General features: G+C 44.3%; 1 protein-coding gene across 1 annotated transcript in view; it reads right to left on the reverse strand.

Moving 5' to 3' along the window:
* LOC138284568 (intermembrane lipid transfer protein VPS13C-like) overlaps positions 1 to 17,026 on the reverse strand; it is a 953,192-nt gene that overhangs the window by 788,736 nt on the left and 147,430 nt on the right. The window contains exon 3 of the mRNA XM_069223471.1: positions 11,019 to 11,061. Within this exon, the coding sequence (XP_069079572.1) occupies positions 11,019 to 11,061 (43 nt within the window). The remainder of the gene's footprint in view (positions 1 to 11,018; positions 11,062 to 17,026) is intronic.

The following is a 17,026-nucleotide window of genomic DNA, read 5'->3' on the forward strand; positions in this document are numbered from 1 at the left end:
TCTCTGTCCATTAAAGTTTCCCTGTCTCTTTAAATTTTAGCAACAAGCTTGTGGAGCATCTGCTCCCTAAGATACTACTCCAACTGCAAATTAGTGCTCCTCAGGGTCTGCACTTTGGAATACATTGAGATGGAGACCATAACTTTGTTCCTTCTCCAAACTTTCACAGCAAAGCGTAGACTCTCTGGAGCCATTCTGTTTAAATATGCGGCCACCATTGAGGACTGTAGTTTCAGGGTACACGGCTGTACCCAGGAAAGCTGTCTACTGGCATCCAAGTGTATATTACGTCTAGAATCTTGGGACAGAAGTGAGTACCTTTATATTTATTATGCTTTGTATGTTTGAGAAGATTGTGATAATAACTTTTGCAATACATTTTGGCGGTCATCAAATAAGGCACATGTGGTAAATATTTTGAGAACACTGCCTATTCACTTGTCATCAATGGTTCCCCGAAAATATTCAAAAATATCTACTTTTGTAAATTATTGGCCGCAGGATGGATGCTGCCTATAGAAAACAACCCAATCCCCCATTGCCGCCTCCCTTGCTGTCTGGAGGTAACACAAACGTTTTTCTGCCAGAGCAGCCATTAGGAAGGAGCACAAGGTTATCTGTATCAAGCAGTGACCACTGCATTACCTTCTAGGGAAAGTCCGATCTGAGATTCCTGTCTGAGCAAGGAATCTTTGTCCCAGCCTGATTTGCTGGACGGTTTGAACTTGGACATATCTGCTGGAGCTTCCGTCCACGTAGCTGAAGAAAATCACTTTTGGACTTAGACCCTGTGAACCAGACTGCTGCATTCAGAATGTGGATCAGAGTACTGACTGATTATTTCGTCCTGGAAAGGAACAAGCCGGGAAGTTGGGGGGGGGGGGGGGGGGGGGGGAAAGAAGGGGCAAGCTGCTCAAACTCTGCTAGTCTTTCCTTCTGCTGACCTTGTCTGTGTGGTAGTCTCTTACCAACCTAAGGAGTCAAGATACGTGTATAAGGTGCCTTTACATTATTTCTATCCTGTGCCACTACTATACAAATCCTATTGCTAGAAATGCAGGTGAGCAGAGTAGTGATGGTGCATAGTTCACAACTCGCTGATCGCACCTCATTTTGTGATTTTCTTACTCATTGACCCTGCTGTTGTTGCACTGGTGCAGCACCTGGACGGCTTGCCAGTTAAACAATTAAAATGAATCTAGTGTGGCCCAAGTGAATTCCCCTATGAATATGTTCTTGCACAGAATTCGGTCCTCAGTCATCACTGAGCCAGGGCCAGCTTTAGCGCTGGTGGTGTCCTGTGCGACAGTCTTTTTTGGCACCCCACACCCTATGACCACCTCATTGCATTCACTCACTTTCACCCAGCAAATGGGCCCCTCATCTCTCAATAGCCCCCCTTTCACATACATTCATTTGTTTTAAAGTGCTTGTAAAGGCTGGCTTTACTAATCCACTCAGTCATCAACATAAAATATAGCTCTGTTCTTTGCAGCAGTCAAATTACCCTCTATACTTCTTTATGACAAATCAAAGCTGCTGCTAGACAAAACTCCCACCTCTCTCTCTACCAGCAACATTAATCACAAGCTGTATCTTGACATTGTAATTGTTTTCTGAAGGCTGGACACGCAAGGAACTTCTTACCAGGGACTTTTAAATTGCAAGTTTTGTAAGTTATTGCTAAACAGCGCACCCCTGAGGTCAGCACTCCCTCTCCCCCAAAACCAGGTCAGCACCCAGTGCGGCTGCAGCACCTTAAATCCGGCCCTGTACTGAGCTTTATGTCCTTTTGGCATGAGAACACGGACCCTGGGGGCCACCAAGGCCCCTGCTAGAGAACCATCCCCGATTTAAACAAGACACAATTAACCCAAATCCAGCAGGTAGGCGTACCTTCATAAAGCCATTACACACATTGTTCTAGCCCCAAGACTCAACACCTTCTTTGGCAGATTGCCTAGCAGTCTGTTAATTACCATTGCTTTAACATTCCTATGTACGTTTTTGAAAGTTAGCCAAGACCAAGTTTGTGAACAGTTCAGCCTGATTGACTTCTGAAACTTCCAGAAAATCAACGCAACACCAGTAATACAACAGACATGCACAACCAACATGCATTTATACCCAATAGTTATTTCAAATAGTATTTACATTTGTCTAGAAGACACGTATTTAAAATGATAGGAAGTTAAAGGTTGCAAATCTAACATTTATACTATCTCTAAGCCTTCCACATATCATTTGCAATGCTAAATTGGACAGCCACACTCAAAATTCTTTATATAGTTTGAGGGCGGGCCTTCAACCTAGACCACGGCCCTTAATATAGTAATGGTTTCAGCCAATAGGATATTAGATTTCATAAAAGCATGCATAGAAATAATAAATGTGACTCCCCTTTCCACTCAAATTACAGATTAATACCTCTGACTGATCTTTGCACTATTTAAAAATAAAACTCCTAAAAAGGGAAGGTCCAGAGTCTGAACCTGCAAGAACAGTGGGATGGCCCAGTCGGGACAGGCTTTTAACCTGCAAAAACAAGTAAGCAAGGACAAAAGTAGTGTGTTACATGCATCAGTATTAATTCTTTCCATAATTGGCCTCAAACCAGAATTAAGTAATATCTAGCAATTTGTTCTATTCTCACTATAGATTTGGTAGTCACGTGATCCAAGGGTACTAGAGCACCAGGACTATTGAAACGTGTTTTCAAGTCTAAGAATCTCTAGTAAACTATATTAAAACATTATTGAAAAGGCTTCGGAGAGTGTGCTCCTCCAGAAGGAAACATGCCTAATATTAGTGAGTCTGGTAATATTTTTCTTCATATTCCTGTCTTGGGTAAATGATCAGGGTCGATTGTAGTAAACTACACAGACTCCTTGGAAATGTATTTGAGACACTCACATCGAAATGGCCCACAACTCAGCTCCACATACATTGCTGGTTTGTATCTTAACCTAGAACGTCTCATTGCATGGATATTGGAGCTACCCCAGATTTAAAAGTATAGTCAAATAAAATTTAAGCTGTGGTTAGTGGAATTTATTGTTAAAATATAAGCTCAAATAGTTAAATTCATCTGCTTGTTTTAATATTATAACATTAAGGTTAAAGTTCCTTTTCATGGGTTACATTATTCCTATTACCAGGAGCACCATATTTCCCAGCAGTGATTTGGAGATTTTTTCGACATATAAATATTCAAAGGACCAAAGCAATTTTTGACTGGCTAGTTTGGTATTCACAATGAAAATCATGTCAACCGCATATAGGAAGTACTGGCATTAGAGCACCATTCAGACTGCTGCCCTGGTTTACATGACAGCAAAAAACAAAGCAAGGATAGTAACGTTTTAATTAATCTCAGCCATTGGTGATCTCTTGGGTCACATTCAAGTCCATCTTGTTTTGCAGATTATGCCAGTCTAGAAAGTCAACTGAGCTTTGCTCCAGCCAGAACAGCCAGCTCGAACTGCCAGACCACGTCTCCTCAGAGAGAACCACAAGTAAGCCCAGATTGGCTCTGGCTTACCTGGGCCTCGTCAGTGAGGAATAGCTTAAGAGTTGTGTCACAGACCCACGTCTGGGCATAGCTTTCCCTGTTTGACAAAAATGTTAAATAAAAGAGCACACTTTTGCTGGACCTCTTTGTTGACCTTAACATAAGATGTGCACGACCCTGATCGTACAAATTATACGTGATTAGGTCCTAACAAAGTAACTCCATTTTGATGTGAAGTTTACAAATCCGCCGTTTTGTAGTGTATTATTGATCGTTTTCAAATAGAGATTACTATTATTGCTTTTCTTTGCAAACATTGTTTCACCTCACTATCTTTTCCATGGCTGCATTGTTGTGATATTGCGATTTTTGTTGCAGGATTGCGAGGAAGGTCTCAATCATTTAGTGATCAGAACAATATATAGAGTGCATAGCCAGGGACCCTGGTTTTACTACTAAATTGTCTCGTTTTATTGGTAGCTATTTACGAGGTATTATTTTTGTACTTTCTAGAATTGAACTTACTATTTGTATTCTAAATAATTTTGTGTAGGGAAGTGCCAATGTTGGCATGGTTACACCCCCACACTCTTTGCCTAATGTTGATGCCAAGTTTAATTGAAAGTGTGCTGGGATCCTGCTAATCTGGCCCCAGCACCAGTGTTCTTTCCCAAACTCTGTACCTTTGTTTTCACAATTGGCACACCCATGGCACACAGTTAAGTTTCTTGTAAAGGTACCCCTGGCACCGAGGGCCCTGTGGCCAGGGAAAGTCCCTAAGGGCTGCAGCATGTATTATACGCTCACCAAGTGCATGCACACTGCCCCTGCAGCTTGTGTGTTCTGGTGGGTAGAAAAAGACCAAGTCGACCACTGCCTGTGGCATAGGTCCATCACCCCACTAGCAGGCCTTACAGCCATAAGGCAGGGTGCACTATACCACAGGTGAGGGCATTGCTGCATGAGCAATATGCCCCTACAGTGTCTAAATCAATTCTTAGACATTGTAAGTACAGTGTGGCCATATTAGTTATATGGTATGGGAGTTTGTCAAAACGAATTCCACAGTTCCATAATGGCTTCACTGAATACTGGGAAGTTTGATATCAAACGTCTCAGCACAATAAACCCGCACTGATGACAGTGTGAGATTTAGTGAAAAATGCAACCCAGAGGGCATCTCAGAGATGCTCCCTGTATGTTAGCTAAACTGCCAGTGCAGGACTGCCAGACTGCCACTTTCAGACGACTTTCTGACCACATGGGGTGAGAGCCTTTGTGCTCTCTGTGGTCAGAAACAAAGCCTGTCCTGTGTGGAGGTGCTTCACACCTCTCCCCTGCAGTAACTAACACCTGGCAGTGAGCCTCAAAGGCTCAGGCCTAGTGTTACAGGGCCCCAGGACACTTCAGCTAGTGGAGTTGCCCGCCTCACGGACAAAGCTCCACTTTTGGCACAAGTCCAGCAGGAAAATTAGGGAAAACGGGGAGGAGTGACCACCCCAGCCAGGACCACTTCTAAGGAGTCCTTAGTTGAGGTGACCCTCTACCTGCAGTACCCTCCATCTTGGTTTGGAGGACAGGGACCAATAGTGTAAGGTTTGTGCCCCCCTCCCCAAAGGGAGTGTGCACAAGAAGGGTGTAGCCACCCTAAAGGGATAGTAGCCATTGGCTACTGCCCTCTGACCCCTGAAACGGCCCTAAATACAGGATTTAAGGGCCTCCCTGAACCCAGCTCACCAGATTACTGGCGATGTGACAAGAAGAAGAAGGACTGCATAGCTGAAATCCCAGCAGCGAAGAAGGAAGACGACAACTGACATAGCCCCAGAATTACCGGCCTGTCTCCTGCTTCAAAGAACCTGCACAAGAACAGCGACGGATCCGGCGGGACCAGCAACCTCTGCCAAGCTCCAGAGGACTGCCCTGCACCCAAAAGGACCAAGAACTTCCTTGGACAGCGGCCCTGTCCAAGAAGAAACAACAGCCAATGACTCCAGTCTCACTCCTATGCGAGAGTCCTGACCACTCTGCACTTGACACCCATGGCCCGTGTCGAGGTGGCCCAACCAACCAGAGAGGACCCCCAGGCAATTGCAAGCAAGTGCCCACCCTGGGTTGACCTCGCTACGACAATGCCTGCAGAGGTAATCCCGAGGACCCCCCTGACCGCGAGAGCTTCAGACAAAGATATTACGCCTAAAGACACACTGCACCCGCAGCCCATAGGCCTTTAATAACCTAACCTCTGGTGCAGCGATATTCAGCAGGCAGCCCTCCTCCCTGTCCAGCCTGTAGTTTGCCCGAGCCGACCTCCTGGTCCTCGCCTGCAGCCCCTGAGGGACCCCCGGGGTCCCCTCATTGAGAATCACTGGAGACCAGACACTTTGTTTTCACCCGCCCCCCCCCCCCCCCATGCCGCTCACTGTGTATGTTTGGTGTCAACTTGTGACCCCCCCAGTGCTCATCTAAACCCCCCAGGTCTGCTCTAAGAAGACATGGGTACTTACCTGCAGGCAGGCCTGATTCCAAGTGCCCCCAGTCTCCATAGGAGCCCATGTTAATTTTTCCTACATTTTGACCTCTGCACCCAGCTGGCCCCGTGTTGCTGGTGGTGGGTGTTTGCGGTTAACTTGAACACCAACCTGTAGACTTCCTAACCCCCGAAGACCAGAACTGTAAGTGTTGTACTTACCTGCAAATCAATCTAACTTTTCTTCCCCCAGGAACTGTTTCTGAAAATTCCACTGTCAACTTTTAAAACACATAATTGACAATATTATTCCAATTTCAAAGAAAGTGCTATTGATACATGTGTGAAATAAGAAACTATTGAAGTACTTACCTGTAACTTGAATCTTGTGGTTCTAAAAATAAAAAGATATTTTTGCGATATAAAAACCATTGGTATGGAGTTAAGTCATTGAGTGTGTGCTTCTTCTATTCTCTGTGTGTACAACAAATGCTTTGCACTACCTTGTGATAAGCCAAACTGCTCAACCACACTGCCACAAAAGAGAACATTAGTATTATCTACTTTAGCCTCTGTTAAGCCTCTGGAGAACCCCTGGACTCTGTGCACACTATACCTCATTTTGATATAATATATATCGAGCCAGCTTCCTACATTTTGCATAGTTTCAACTCTGGCCATCTTTGAGTCAGGTCTGGACTCCTACTTAGCTTAGTTTAGAATGCTTGTTGCTCCAAGGAAATAAGCCGGATAGGTTAAAAACACGTTTTCCATCTCCAGTCTTCACTGACAAAAAATATATAGGCTTCAGGCTGTTGGTGATACAAACTTTCCCCAGAACAGCAAGAAGCTTAAGAATAACTTAATAAGGGTCTTTTTTGATTTGTAAAATCCCATTACAAAACTAACCAGGCAATAGCAAGCCAAAATGCGTAGCTTGCATTTTGAGTCTTCAAATCTTTTTTTATTTTATTTTTTTAATATGCTTCTGTAAAAAGCAAAACAAAAAAACAAAAAAAATATTGCCTTCTGTAGATGATGTCAAGATGTTGAGGGATAGCTGAATGCGCATTTGAAATTCAACCTGTTGGGTGCCTTGGACGCAACGGTTACGTCCTGGGCAGCACTGCTCATCGGAGGCCTGCCCCTCTCCAGCACGGATTGGAGGAGAAATGCAAAAGCATTTCTCCTCCGATCACGTGGAGGGGCCGAAAGAGGCATCAAAAGGAAAGGAAAAGCCTTTCCTTTCCTTTGATGTCTCTCAGCAGAAATGCCCACTAGACACTAGTTATTATTCTTTTTTTTTTTTTTTTAGTTATTGAATAAAGGGAGCGGTCCCAATTTATTTTTAGCCCGATGTGCCCCAGGGGGCCAGAAACCGCTAGACACCAGGAATAATTTATTTTTTGTTTATTTTTTATTTATATATGTGGGGAGCGACCCCTTAGTCCAGGTTCGCTCCCTTGGGGCAAATTTACTTTTAGGCCATTTCTGCCCTCCTTGTGGGTAGATTGGCCTATTTTTATTAGGCCAATCTGCCCTGAATGGGGGCAGAAACCACTAGACACCAGGGAGTTTTGTTTTTTATGTTTATACATGAGGGGAGCGGCCCCTTGGGCAAGGGCCTCTCCCCAGGGGAAAAAATATTTTTAGGCCTTCCACCCCCACCCCCGGGGGGGCAGATTGGCCTATTTTTATTAGGCCAATCTGCTCCTAAAGTGGGCAGAATCCACCAGACACCAGGGATTTTTGTCAGTTTCATGAGAGGGGAGCGACCCCTTAGGCAAGGGTTGCTCCCCTCGGGGGGGGGGAGAATTTGTTGCAGGCCATTTCTGCCCCCCTTGGGGGGGGAGATCGGCCTGTTGTAATTAGGCCGATCTGCCCCCGGGGGGCAGAAACCACTAAGGCACCAGGGATTGGTGTATGTGTGTGTTTTGTTTGGGGGAAGGGCAGCCCCTTGGGCAAGGGTCCCCGCCCCATGGGGGCACATTACTGTTGGCCATGGACCAATTCAATTTTGGAAGGCCCATCAGCCCCCAAAGGAGGCAGAAAGCCCATCAGAGACCAGGAAGATTTATTTGTCAAAATAAGAGGGTGAGGGGTTCCCCCACCCCAAATGAATGGGGACAAAGTTGTTCTGCCCACCAGTGGGCAGATGGTGCAACTACCCCTGATCCACAACCTGTGGGGTGGGAAACAGAAAGTCAACTAGATGCCATGGAATAAAAAAAAAAAAAAATAGTGGGGTGGTGGCTACCAACCAGTATGGGCCTGGTTATGCCCCCACCCCAACTGAAGGGAACAGTCTTTCAGCTCTCCCCTCGAACACTAAAACATCTTATCCCATGGCAAGCAAGAGGGCATTTGATTATTTAGGGCCTTGGTTTTACATTTGGCCATTAAAGCTTGGCAAACTCTCACAATCGTCCCACTTGGAATGGTGAGGGCTGCACTTTTTGGACTTTGGGACGCTGCCATGTAGAAAAATCCACAAGACCTAGACACATCTGAAAACTAAACATCTGGGTGATTCAAGGGTGGTGTGCTTCACATGCACCCCGCACCATTTTCTTACCCACAATGCCCTGCAAACCTCCAACTTTGCTGGAAATCACACATTTTTCCCACATTTTTTGTATTGGAACCTTCTGGAATCTGCAGGAATCCACAACATTTCTACCACCCAGCATTGTCTCATCTATTCAAATAAAAATTCTGCCACACTTGACAGCCTAAAAATGATTTTTTTCCCAAACTGCCCTTTGTAGCCCGCTTTGGTTCCCCCTCAATTTTTACATGTTTTTGGCTCTTCCCTGTCACAGGCACTTGGCCCACCTACACAAGTGAGGTATCATTTTTACCGGGAGACTGAGGCGGAACGTTGGGTGGTAGGAAATTTGTCCCAGTGGGGTGATCAGACACAGAAATGTGGGAAAAAAGTTTTTTTTTTTTTAGCTAAATTTGAAGTTTGCGGAGGATTCTGGGTAAGAAAACATTGGGGGATCCACGCAAGTCACATCTCCATGGATTCCCTCTGGTGCCTGGTTTTCAGAAATGTTTGGGTTTGGTAGGTTTCCCTAGATGGCTGCTGAGCCCAGGAACAAAAACGCAGGTCCCCACCCCGGAAAACCAGGTAGCATTTGATAATTCTCATGGGTCCACATAGTATTTTGGGGCATTTCCTTTCACGGGCAGTAGGCCTAACCACACAAGTAAGGTACCATGTTTATCGGGAGACTTGGGGGGAATGCTGGATGGAAGGAAATTAGTGGCTCCTCTCAGCTTCCAGAACTTTCATTCACTGAAATATGAGGAAAAAGTGTTCTTTTTGGCCATAGTTTGAGGTTTGCAAAGTATTCTGGGTAACAGAACCTGGTGAGAACCCAACAAGTCACCCCATCTTGGATTCCCCTAGGTGTCTAGTTTTCACAAATGCACAGTTTTGGTAGGTTTTCCTAGGCGCCGGCTGAGCTAGAGGCCAAAATCCACAGCTAGGCACTTTCCAAAAAACATGTCAGTTGTGATGTGTCCATGTTGCGTGTCTTGTTGTGGACATTTGGCCTAACCACACAAGTGAGGACCATTTTTATCAGGAGACTTGGGGGAACACAGACTAGCAGGAACAAGTGTTTTTGCCCTTTGTTTTTCTCTACATTTTTTCCTTCCAAATGTAAGACAGTGTGTAAAATAGATGTCTATTTGAGAAATGCCCTGTAATTCACATGCTAGTATGGAGACCCCAGAATTCAGAGATGTGCAAATAATCATTTCTTCTCAACACCTTATCTGGTGCCCATTTTGGAAATACAAAGGTTTTCTTGATACCTATTTTTCACTCTTTATAATTCATCAAATGAATTGCTGTATGCCCGGTATAGAATGAAAACCCATTGCAAGGTGCAGCTCATTTATTGGCTCTGGGTACCTAGGGTTCTTGATGAACCTACAAGCCCTATATATCCCCGCAACCAGAAGAGTCTAGCATACGTAACGGTATATTGCTTCCAAAAATCTGACGTAGCAGGAAAAAGTTGCAGATTAAAACGTGGAGAAAAATTGCTGTTTTTTTTCACCTCAATTTCATTTTCGTTTTATTTCAGCTGTTATTTTCTGCAGGAAAACCTTGTAGGATCTACACATATCACCCTTTGCTGAATTCAGAATCTTGTCTACTTTTCAGGGATGTTTAGCTTTCTGGGATCTAGCACTGGTTTCTTACCCATTTCTGTCACTAACTGGAAGGAGGCTGAAACCACAAAAAAATAGTAAAAATGGGGTTTGTCCCAGTAAAATGCCAAAATTGTGTTGGAAAATTGGGTTTTCTGATTTATGTCTGCCTGTTCCTGAAAGTTGTGAAGATGGTGATTTTAGCACCATAACCCTTTTGTTGATGCCATTTTTAGGGAAAAAAAACCACAAGCCTTCTTCTGCAGACCTTTTTTCCAATAATTTTATTTTTTTTTTAACAAAATTTTGGCTAATTTCTTGGTCTCCTTCAGGGGAACCCACAAACTCTGGGTACCTCTAGAATCCCTAGGATGTTGGAAAAAAAGGATGCAAATTTGGCGTGGATCGCTTATGTGGACAAAAATTTATGAGGGTATAAGAGTGAACTGCCCCAAATAGCCAAAAAAAGGCCTGGCAGCGAAGGGGTTAAAACAGTTCCTCAGACTTTTCAATGCAAGCACTAGAGAGGGATAAGGAAAATGCACCACACACCCTGTAGCTCCTCATGCAGGAGCGAAACTCCACTCTATATAGATATCAAAACAATGGTAACCATAGTTATACAAGATGGCAGACAAATGTAGGAGGTTGATTTTATGAGCCTGAATTAAAGAAACGGGGATCCACATTGAAAACAAAAATGCCATCAAAGGAGGTTTTTAAAAAAAATATACATCATTTTTTTTTTTTAAAGGTCTTCCATAATAACCCCAAATGCATTTTATGCTCAAGCACAGTCACATCCAATTTTTCCAACAGTGCAAGTTGCATTTTAAAGAAAGCGATTAAAAAAATAAAATTCTGACTTACCAATCTGACCAAACTTGACTTTGAAAGGAACATCCAATTCACTCTAAGCAATATAAAAAGGTGATCTATTAGAAACATTTACATGAAAAGGACATTCAGTCTAATATGTTATTAACACAAGGCTCCAGAACTCTTAACATAAACCTGTTATATCTATTTTAGATTTACTTTTAGCTCACTGAGAAAAAATACTATTTGTTCAAGCGATGCACAAAGTAATCAGACAGTACATTTCAATACGATTGACTGGATAGTTGCATATAGATGTAATGTTGATGGTGGAGATGAAGGTTACTTATGAAAATAGGCATTCCAGAACATACATTGATCTTACATCTGCTACAAAGTTTTTGAAATAAGCAAGGACGATGGAGAGGGAGTTGGAGCAGGCCTCAGCTCGGTCTGAAGTCTCCAACATCTGGAAATGGGTCTTCAACATGATTATAACAGCAGCCAGCCTGCATGCAATGATCAAAGGTGGGATGCTGATGGGATTACTGTGTGGGGACGTTGATCACTACCAGACTACAGTAATAGCCTGTTATGAAGACTGTCAAAGTACACTTCCTCACTCCTTGGGCAGTCTGTAAAGCCATATACTACTGAGCACAGACTTTAGCATATAGTCATGCCATGCAACTAGATGGCCTACCGTTAAAACCCAATAGGTATGGTCAAATGACATGACCAGCAGCTTTTCAGAGCAGGGTGTGGTTACACGCCTGTACTTTCATTCTCAATAAATGGATATGGAAAGGAGCTATCTTTGTTAATTCAGAGATGACAATGATATTATTATAGTAATGCAATACGTAATGTCACAAAATGAGGAAATTCATGATTTCATTTCTGATAGCATTTGTGTGTATAACTAAAATGTGCTTCAAATACATCATCTAGCATTACATTGCGGGTCCTAGTGGCAGCTCTAATTTGGTCTGCAGGTGTAGTCAGGCCTCCTCAGACCATTTTTTGGCCTCCCTCCTAATGGAAGTCTTAAACAACTGCCTCTTCCACACTCAAGCAAGGGTAGTGTGGCTATTGCAGCTATGGTTTGCCCTAGCATCCCACATGCATTCCACGAATGCATCCCAGACCAATGAGCTCTTGTTGCACAGCTTTGGGACACTCATCAAATACTTATTGGCACTGCTTGCATCAGTGTCATGCTGGGTGAGAGTAAGACAACTGTTTAAATGATCTTCTGGCCCTTCTGGGATTCACTTGTACTCTCGTTTTAAATGTAAGCATGCCAATGGCATCGGGTGGTTACCAGGCACCCATTCTTATTGGGAGGACACATTCATCCATTTATCAACCTTCACAAGAGTCCTTTCTTTCGTTAAATGGCCAAAGAGTATGGTTGAGAAGCTGACAGGGGGGTTGGGACTAACAGCCAAAGGGAAATTAATCCCTGGCCTCTGGGAGTGGTCAGAGAGCTAACAAATTGTAGGGGAGGGTTTGACTTCCAGTTGCTGAGACTTACTCTGACACCTGGCAAAGATGGAGAACATGTACATGGTGGGGGTTCTTGCAGCCCCTCCATGCCCTTGGACAAAAGCAGGCATTTTCGTAACACCCCACCACCAGGTTTAAACTGGCTGGTGGGAGACGGAGCACCTCGTTTTTTTCATTAACTTTGTCCAGCTTACATTATGACCAGGGGTAGGTCAGTAGCATAATCCTGCAAGGATTGTTTAGCCCCTCCTCGTGATAGGGCCCCTTGTAAATGTTTCCTACCAAGAGTGTTTGTTTTATTTTCTTTACTTGGGTGTTTGTTTGCCTGATTAGCAGTTTGTCTCTTCCACCATCACGCCAAGGTAAAAGGTAGAAGGCACTCTGCACCTCCCCACAATTTTCGTTAAGCTGTAATGCCAGTTCTTAACACACTATATTTCTTTTAATTATTATTAATAAGGGTGTTTTTGTTCCTTTTGGGGGTATGCTCACCCTGTCTCCACATAGACTATTGACCTACTCTGGAAATCATTAGCTACTTGTGGCCAATCAGATTGAATCTTCTCTCATTCAAAAGTATTGAGCGGTTTGAGCACATGCTTCCGAGGTTTTAGAACAATGCAAAGGGTAGGTAAATATTTGGTGCGTCTGTTCAATCCAATTCGAATTTTCATTAGAAGATTGGTCCTCAAAGCATTTAGAGAACTCAACTGTTAACACATCGCTTTTTCTTCATCTAATATTTCAAACACTACCTCACAGATCTCAAATCACAAAAGAAACTGAACATGAACCAAGCATGACATTAGTGGCAAATATAGTATAAATTGGCTGGGTAGGTTTTGCTGTGTTTGAGAAAATATTCCTATGATGTTTTGAATGTAAACATGTTTGGATACACCCATAACGTTTACCCCCAGTGGCATACTATACACACAGGGACGGTAAATTAAATTCTACTAGTAGGACCGCAGCACTTATTGTGCCACCCAATTAAACAACTCCATAAAGCATGCCCCATGCCTGCCATTGCAGCCTGTGTGCTGTTTTAAACTGCCAGTTCAATTTGGGAAAATAAACCCTTTGCCAAGCCTAAAAAACCCCTTTAATACATATGTCTCTTCTAGTGTAGGCTCTAAACAGCCCAAAGGACAAGGTGTATTTTATTTAAAAAGTTGGAATGTACTTTTAAGTTTTACATGTCCTGGTAGAGAAAAACTCACAAATTATTTTTTTCAGCGAGGCCTACCCCTTCCAAAGGATAACAATGGGTTACCTTATTACATTAAACAGGCGATAACTTTAGTTTGAGAGCAGGTAGAAATGTCATGTTTGGTGTCCAATGAGCTGTAATTTAAAATCCTCTTTACTATTAAAGTCTGATTTTAAGTCAGTCACAATTCTGAAAATTCCACTTTTGGAATTTGGCATTTTCTTGTACTAAACATTTGGTGCCAGCAGCTTGTTTTCATGCCTCATATGGTTAGGTATAGTTAGCAGTTGGCCTTTTTGTATTAATCCAAAACAGCCACACCAAAGGGGAACTGGGTGTTGGTAGGATGGGCGATCATGGCAGGATGGTAGGGGATGGTGGAGTTGTTCACAGTCCTACTTGCACTTCAGAGCAGCTGCCCCAGACCAGACCTCCCAGACAAAAAATAATAATAATAATAATAATAATAATAATAATAATCACACTAGCCCCTTTTGCCCTCTGACATCCTGGGACCAGGGCAGGAGGCAGGAAATTCCCGACACTTCTGAGGTGGGGGCTCAGGAAGTTTCTTCCACTTCAAAGCTGGCACCAGCTATAAAAATCAGGACCCCAGACTGACTCTTCAGTTCATTTCTGGACCTGTGTAGGACTCTGAGGATTGCCCGGTTGCCTGTGGCCTGTTGTGTACTTCAGAGGATTGGCCTGCTGCACCAAGAGGTGTGCCCTGCTGCCTGAAGTGTGTTCTGTTGCCTTAGAGGACTGGCCTGCTGCTTAAGACCTGCTTTTCTGCTTGTATACAGGACTACCAAAGTTGGCTGGCCTCCTGATCAGAGACTCAGGGAGAGAAAATGCTGCAACCATCTTTAATGCAGCCTGAGTGAGTCCTGACCCTCCAAATGGTGTCCCTCAGTTCTGGACCCTATGAAGTGGCGCTAAAGGTACCCACATTGCACAAATCCACATCTTTGGACTTAAAATCCTTTCAGCCAAAAAGTGCCATGAGAACTGAAAGGGGACCAGGACACAACTGCTCGCCGATCCACCCAGGGTCGTCGGCGTTACTTCACAGTAGCTCCCGCTAGTTCTTCTCTGCAGCAGCAAATCCTGTTCAGTGGTTCCTCACAAAAAGGGTATTGTGCCTTGTAGAGTCTTGTCAGCTATAGCCTGCAGCTTTGTCCCACTGGAGATTTCGGACTTCCAAGAAAGAGACAAAGGGCCTGGTTTAGATGTTGGTGGCAATGGTCCTGCTGTCGACTGACTGAAAACCCGTCTGTGGTCCCATAGCCGAAAGCCAACATTCAAGCCGCCGCCTCTGCCAAGAAACACCACCTGTGTCAATGACGGGAGAGGGGAAAAGAGAATGTAGGTGGAACCCCAGCTACCCTTCCTGTCATGCAGATTTGGATGTGCCTTACTGCCAAGGAAAAAGTGGTGGTTTGACCTCTACATGTGAGTTGGCTGATTAGGACTGTAAAGGGGGTTAAAACCTCAACTTTTCCCCCATTTCACCTCTCTCTACAACTGGACAACACCTGCCGTCACTGCTGCCACCATCCCATGGATAAAACACAGCCTCCAGCCCCCCATCCCGTTGCCGGACTCGCATGTAGGAACGCTGCATTGCCAGAATACGGTGGGTGGGCACTGCATGAGAAGTTGGGACCCCTGCAGGCATATATGTCACAGTATTTTTTTAAATCACTGTGGCATGCATATCTCGGCAACACAAGTAGGTCACACATGGATGGGGACACTCTTGCACAACCTACATATCGCACAAATACACAACTGTCACTGGTGTCATCATTCATTGTCAAATGAATGCTGGCACCACAATGACGGTACACTCACACTAGACAATCGTGTCCATGTGTGGGCATTGAAAGAGGAACTGTACTTGTAGGTTTGTGGTAGCTTTTGTGTATGTGACTCAGTATGTGTATGGATTGGCTGATTGAGCTAGAGTGGGTGGTGTGGTTGTGTCAGTATGTGTGCCACTTGCATGTGAGACCAATGTTGTGTTGTGTTGCCCTATGACACATTCCGGTGAGTGTTGTGTGGCGGATGTTGTCATGCTTGTGATGTGTGTAGGTGTGATGTTGTGTGGTTGTGTTTGTGTGGATGAGTGTGTAGTTGTGTTGGTTGTTGTGGCTGTGTTGTATGTGGGTGCAGTGTTAATGTGGTGTGTGTGTGTTGTGTCATGGATGTATGGCAATGTGTTTTCGCCATGTATGGGTTGAGTTGTAATTGTAATGGATGATGGTGTGTATGTAGTGTGTTGTGTAGCATGTAATGCAGGGGGACACATATGGCTACGGTACAGTGTGTGTATGTGACTTCTCTATTCCATAGCCCCTGCCATCGTACAAAGTCCACTGGGTCCTGCTGACGTCTCCCCCCATCAGCAATCTGTCACCAGTGCGCAGCTTGCAGAGCTGTAACATCTAAATACGGCAGGCGGAACACCGTCAACTTGACGGTCTTGTCGGGATCACTGTTGACTCTGCTTGGTGGTAACACCGCCAAGATCTAAATCAGGCTCTAAGTCTGAACAAAGAAAAGGTAAGCAGAGACCGGGCAAAATCCACTTTGTGTATCCGAACCACACTCCATTGCGGTTGGACCTAACTTTCCGCTGTACCCAGCTTTGCGCAACTACATGTTCGTGGTTGCCACTTTGATATTTTAGGCGCCATTTTTACTTTAAAATTTCATAACTCTGGTTCTACGGATTGGATTTTGTTGTTTTGGAGGTGTAGGAAAATGTCACTGTTGGCATGGGTAAACCCCCTCCTCCCTTCTCCCCCCCCCCCCACACACAAACACACTTTTTTGCCTAGTGCTGATGCCAACTTTGATTGAAAGTGGGCTGGAACCCTTCTAACCAACCCCAGTGTTCTTTCTCTAAAAACTGTAGCTTTGTTTCCACAATTGGCACAACCCTGGCACACAGTTAAGTCACTTGTAAAAGGCACCTATGGTACCAAGGGCCTTGTGACCAAGGAAGGTCTCTAAGGGCTGCAGCATGCATTATACCACCCTAGGGCACCCCTCACCAAGCACATACACACTGCCTTGCAGCTTGTGTGTGCTGGTGAGGAGAAAAATACAAAGTCAACATGGAACCCCTCTCAGGGTGCCATGCTCACAAATCACTGCCTGTGGCATAGTTAAGTCACCCCTCTAGCTGGCCTTACAGCCCTAAGGTAGGGTGCACTATACCACAGGTGAGGGCATAGCTGAATGGGCAATATGCCCATACAGTGTCTAAGTCAGTTCTTAGACATTGTAAGTACAGTTTGGCCATATTGGGTATATGGTCTGGGAGTTTGTC

The sequence above is a fragment of the Pleurodeles waltl genome, chromosome 3_1 (assembly GCF_031143425.1).
Source record: "Pleurodeles waltl isolate 20211129_DDA chromosome 3_1, aPleWal1.hap1.20221129, whole genome shotgun sequence".
In the NCBI taxonomy this organism is placed as follows: Eukaryota; Metazoa; Chordata; class Amphibia; order Caudata; family Salamandridae; genus Pleurodeles; species Pleurodeles waltl.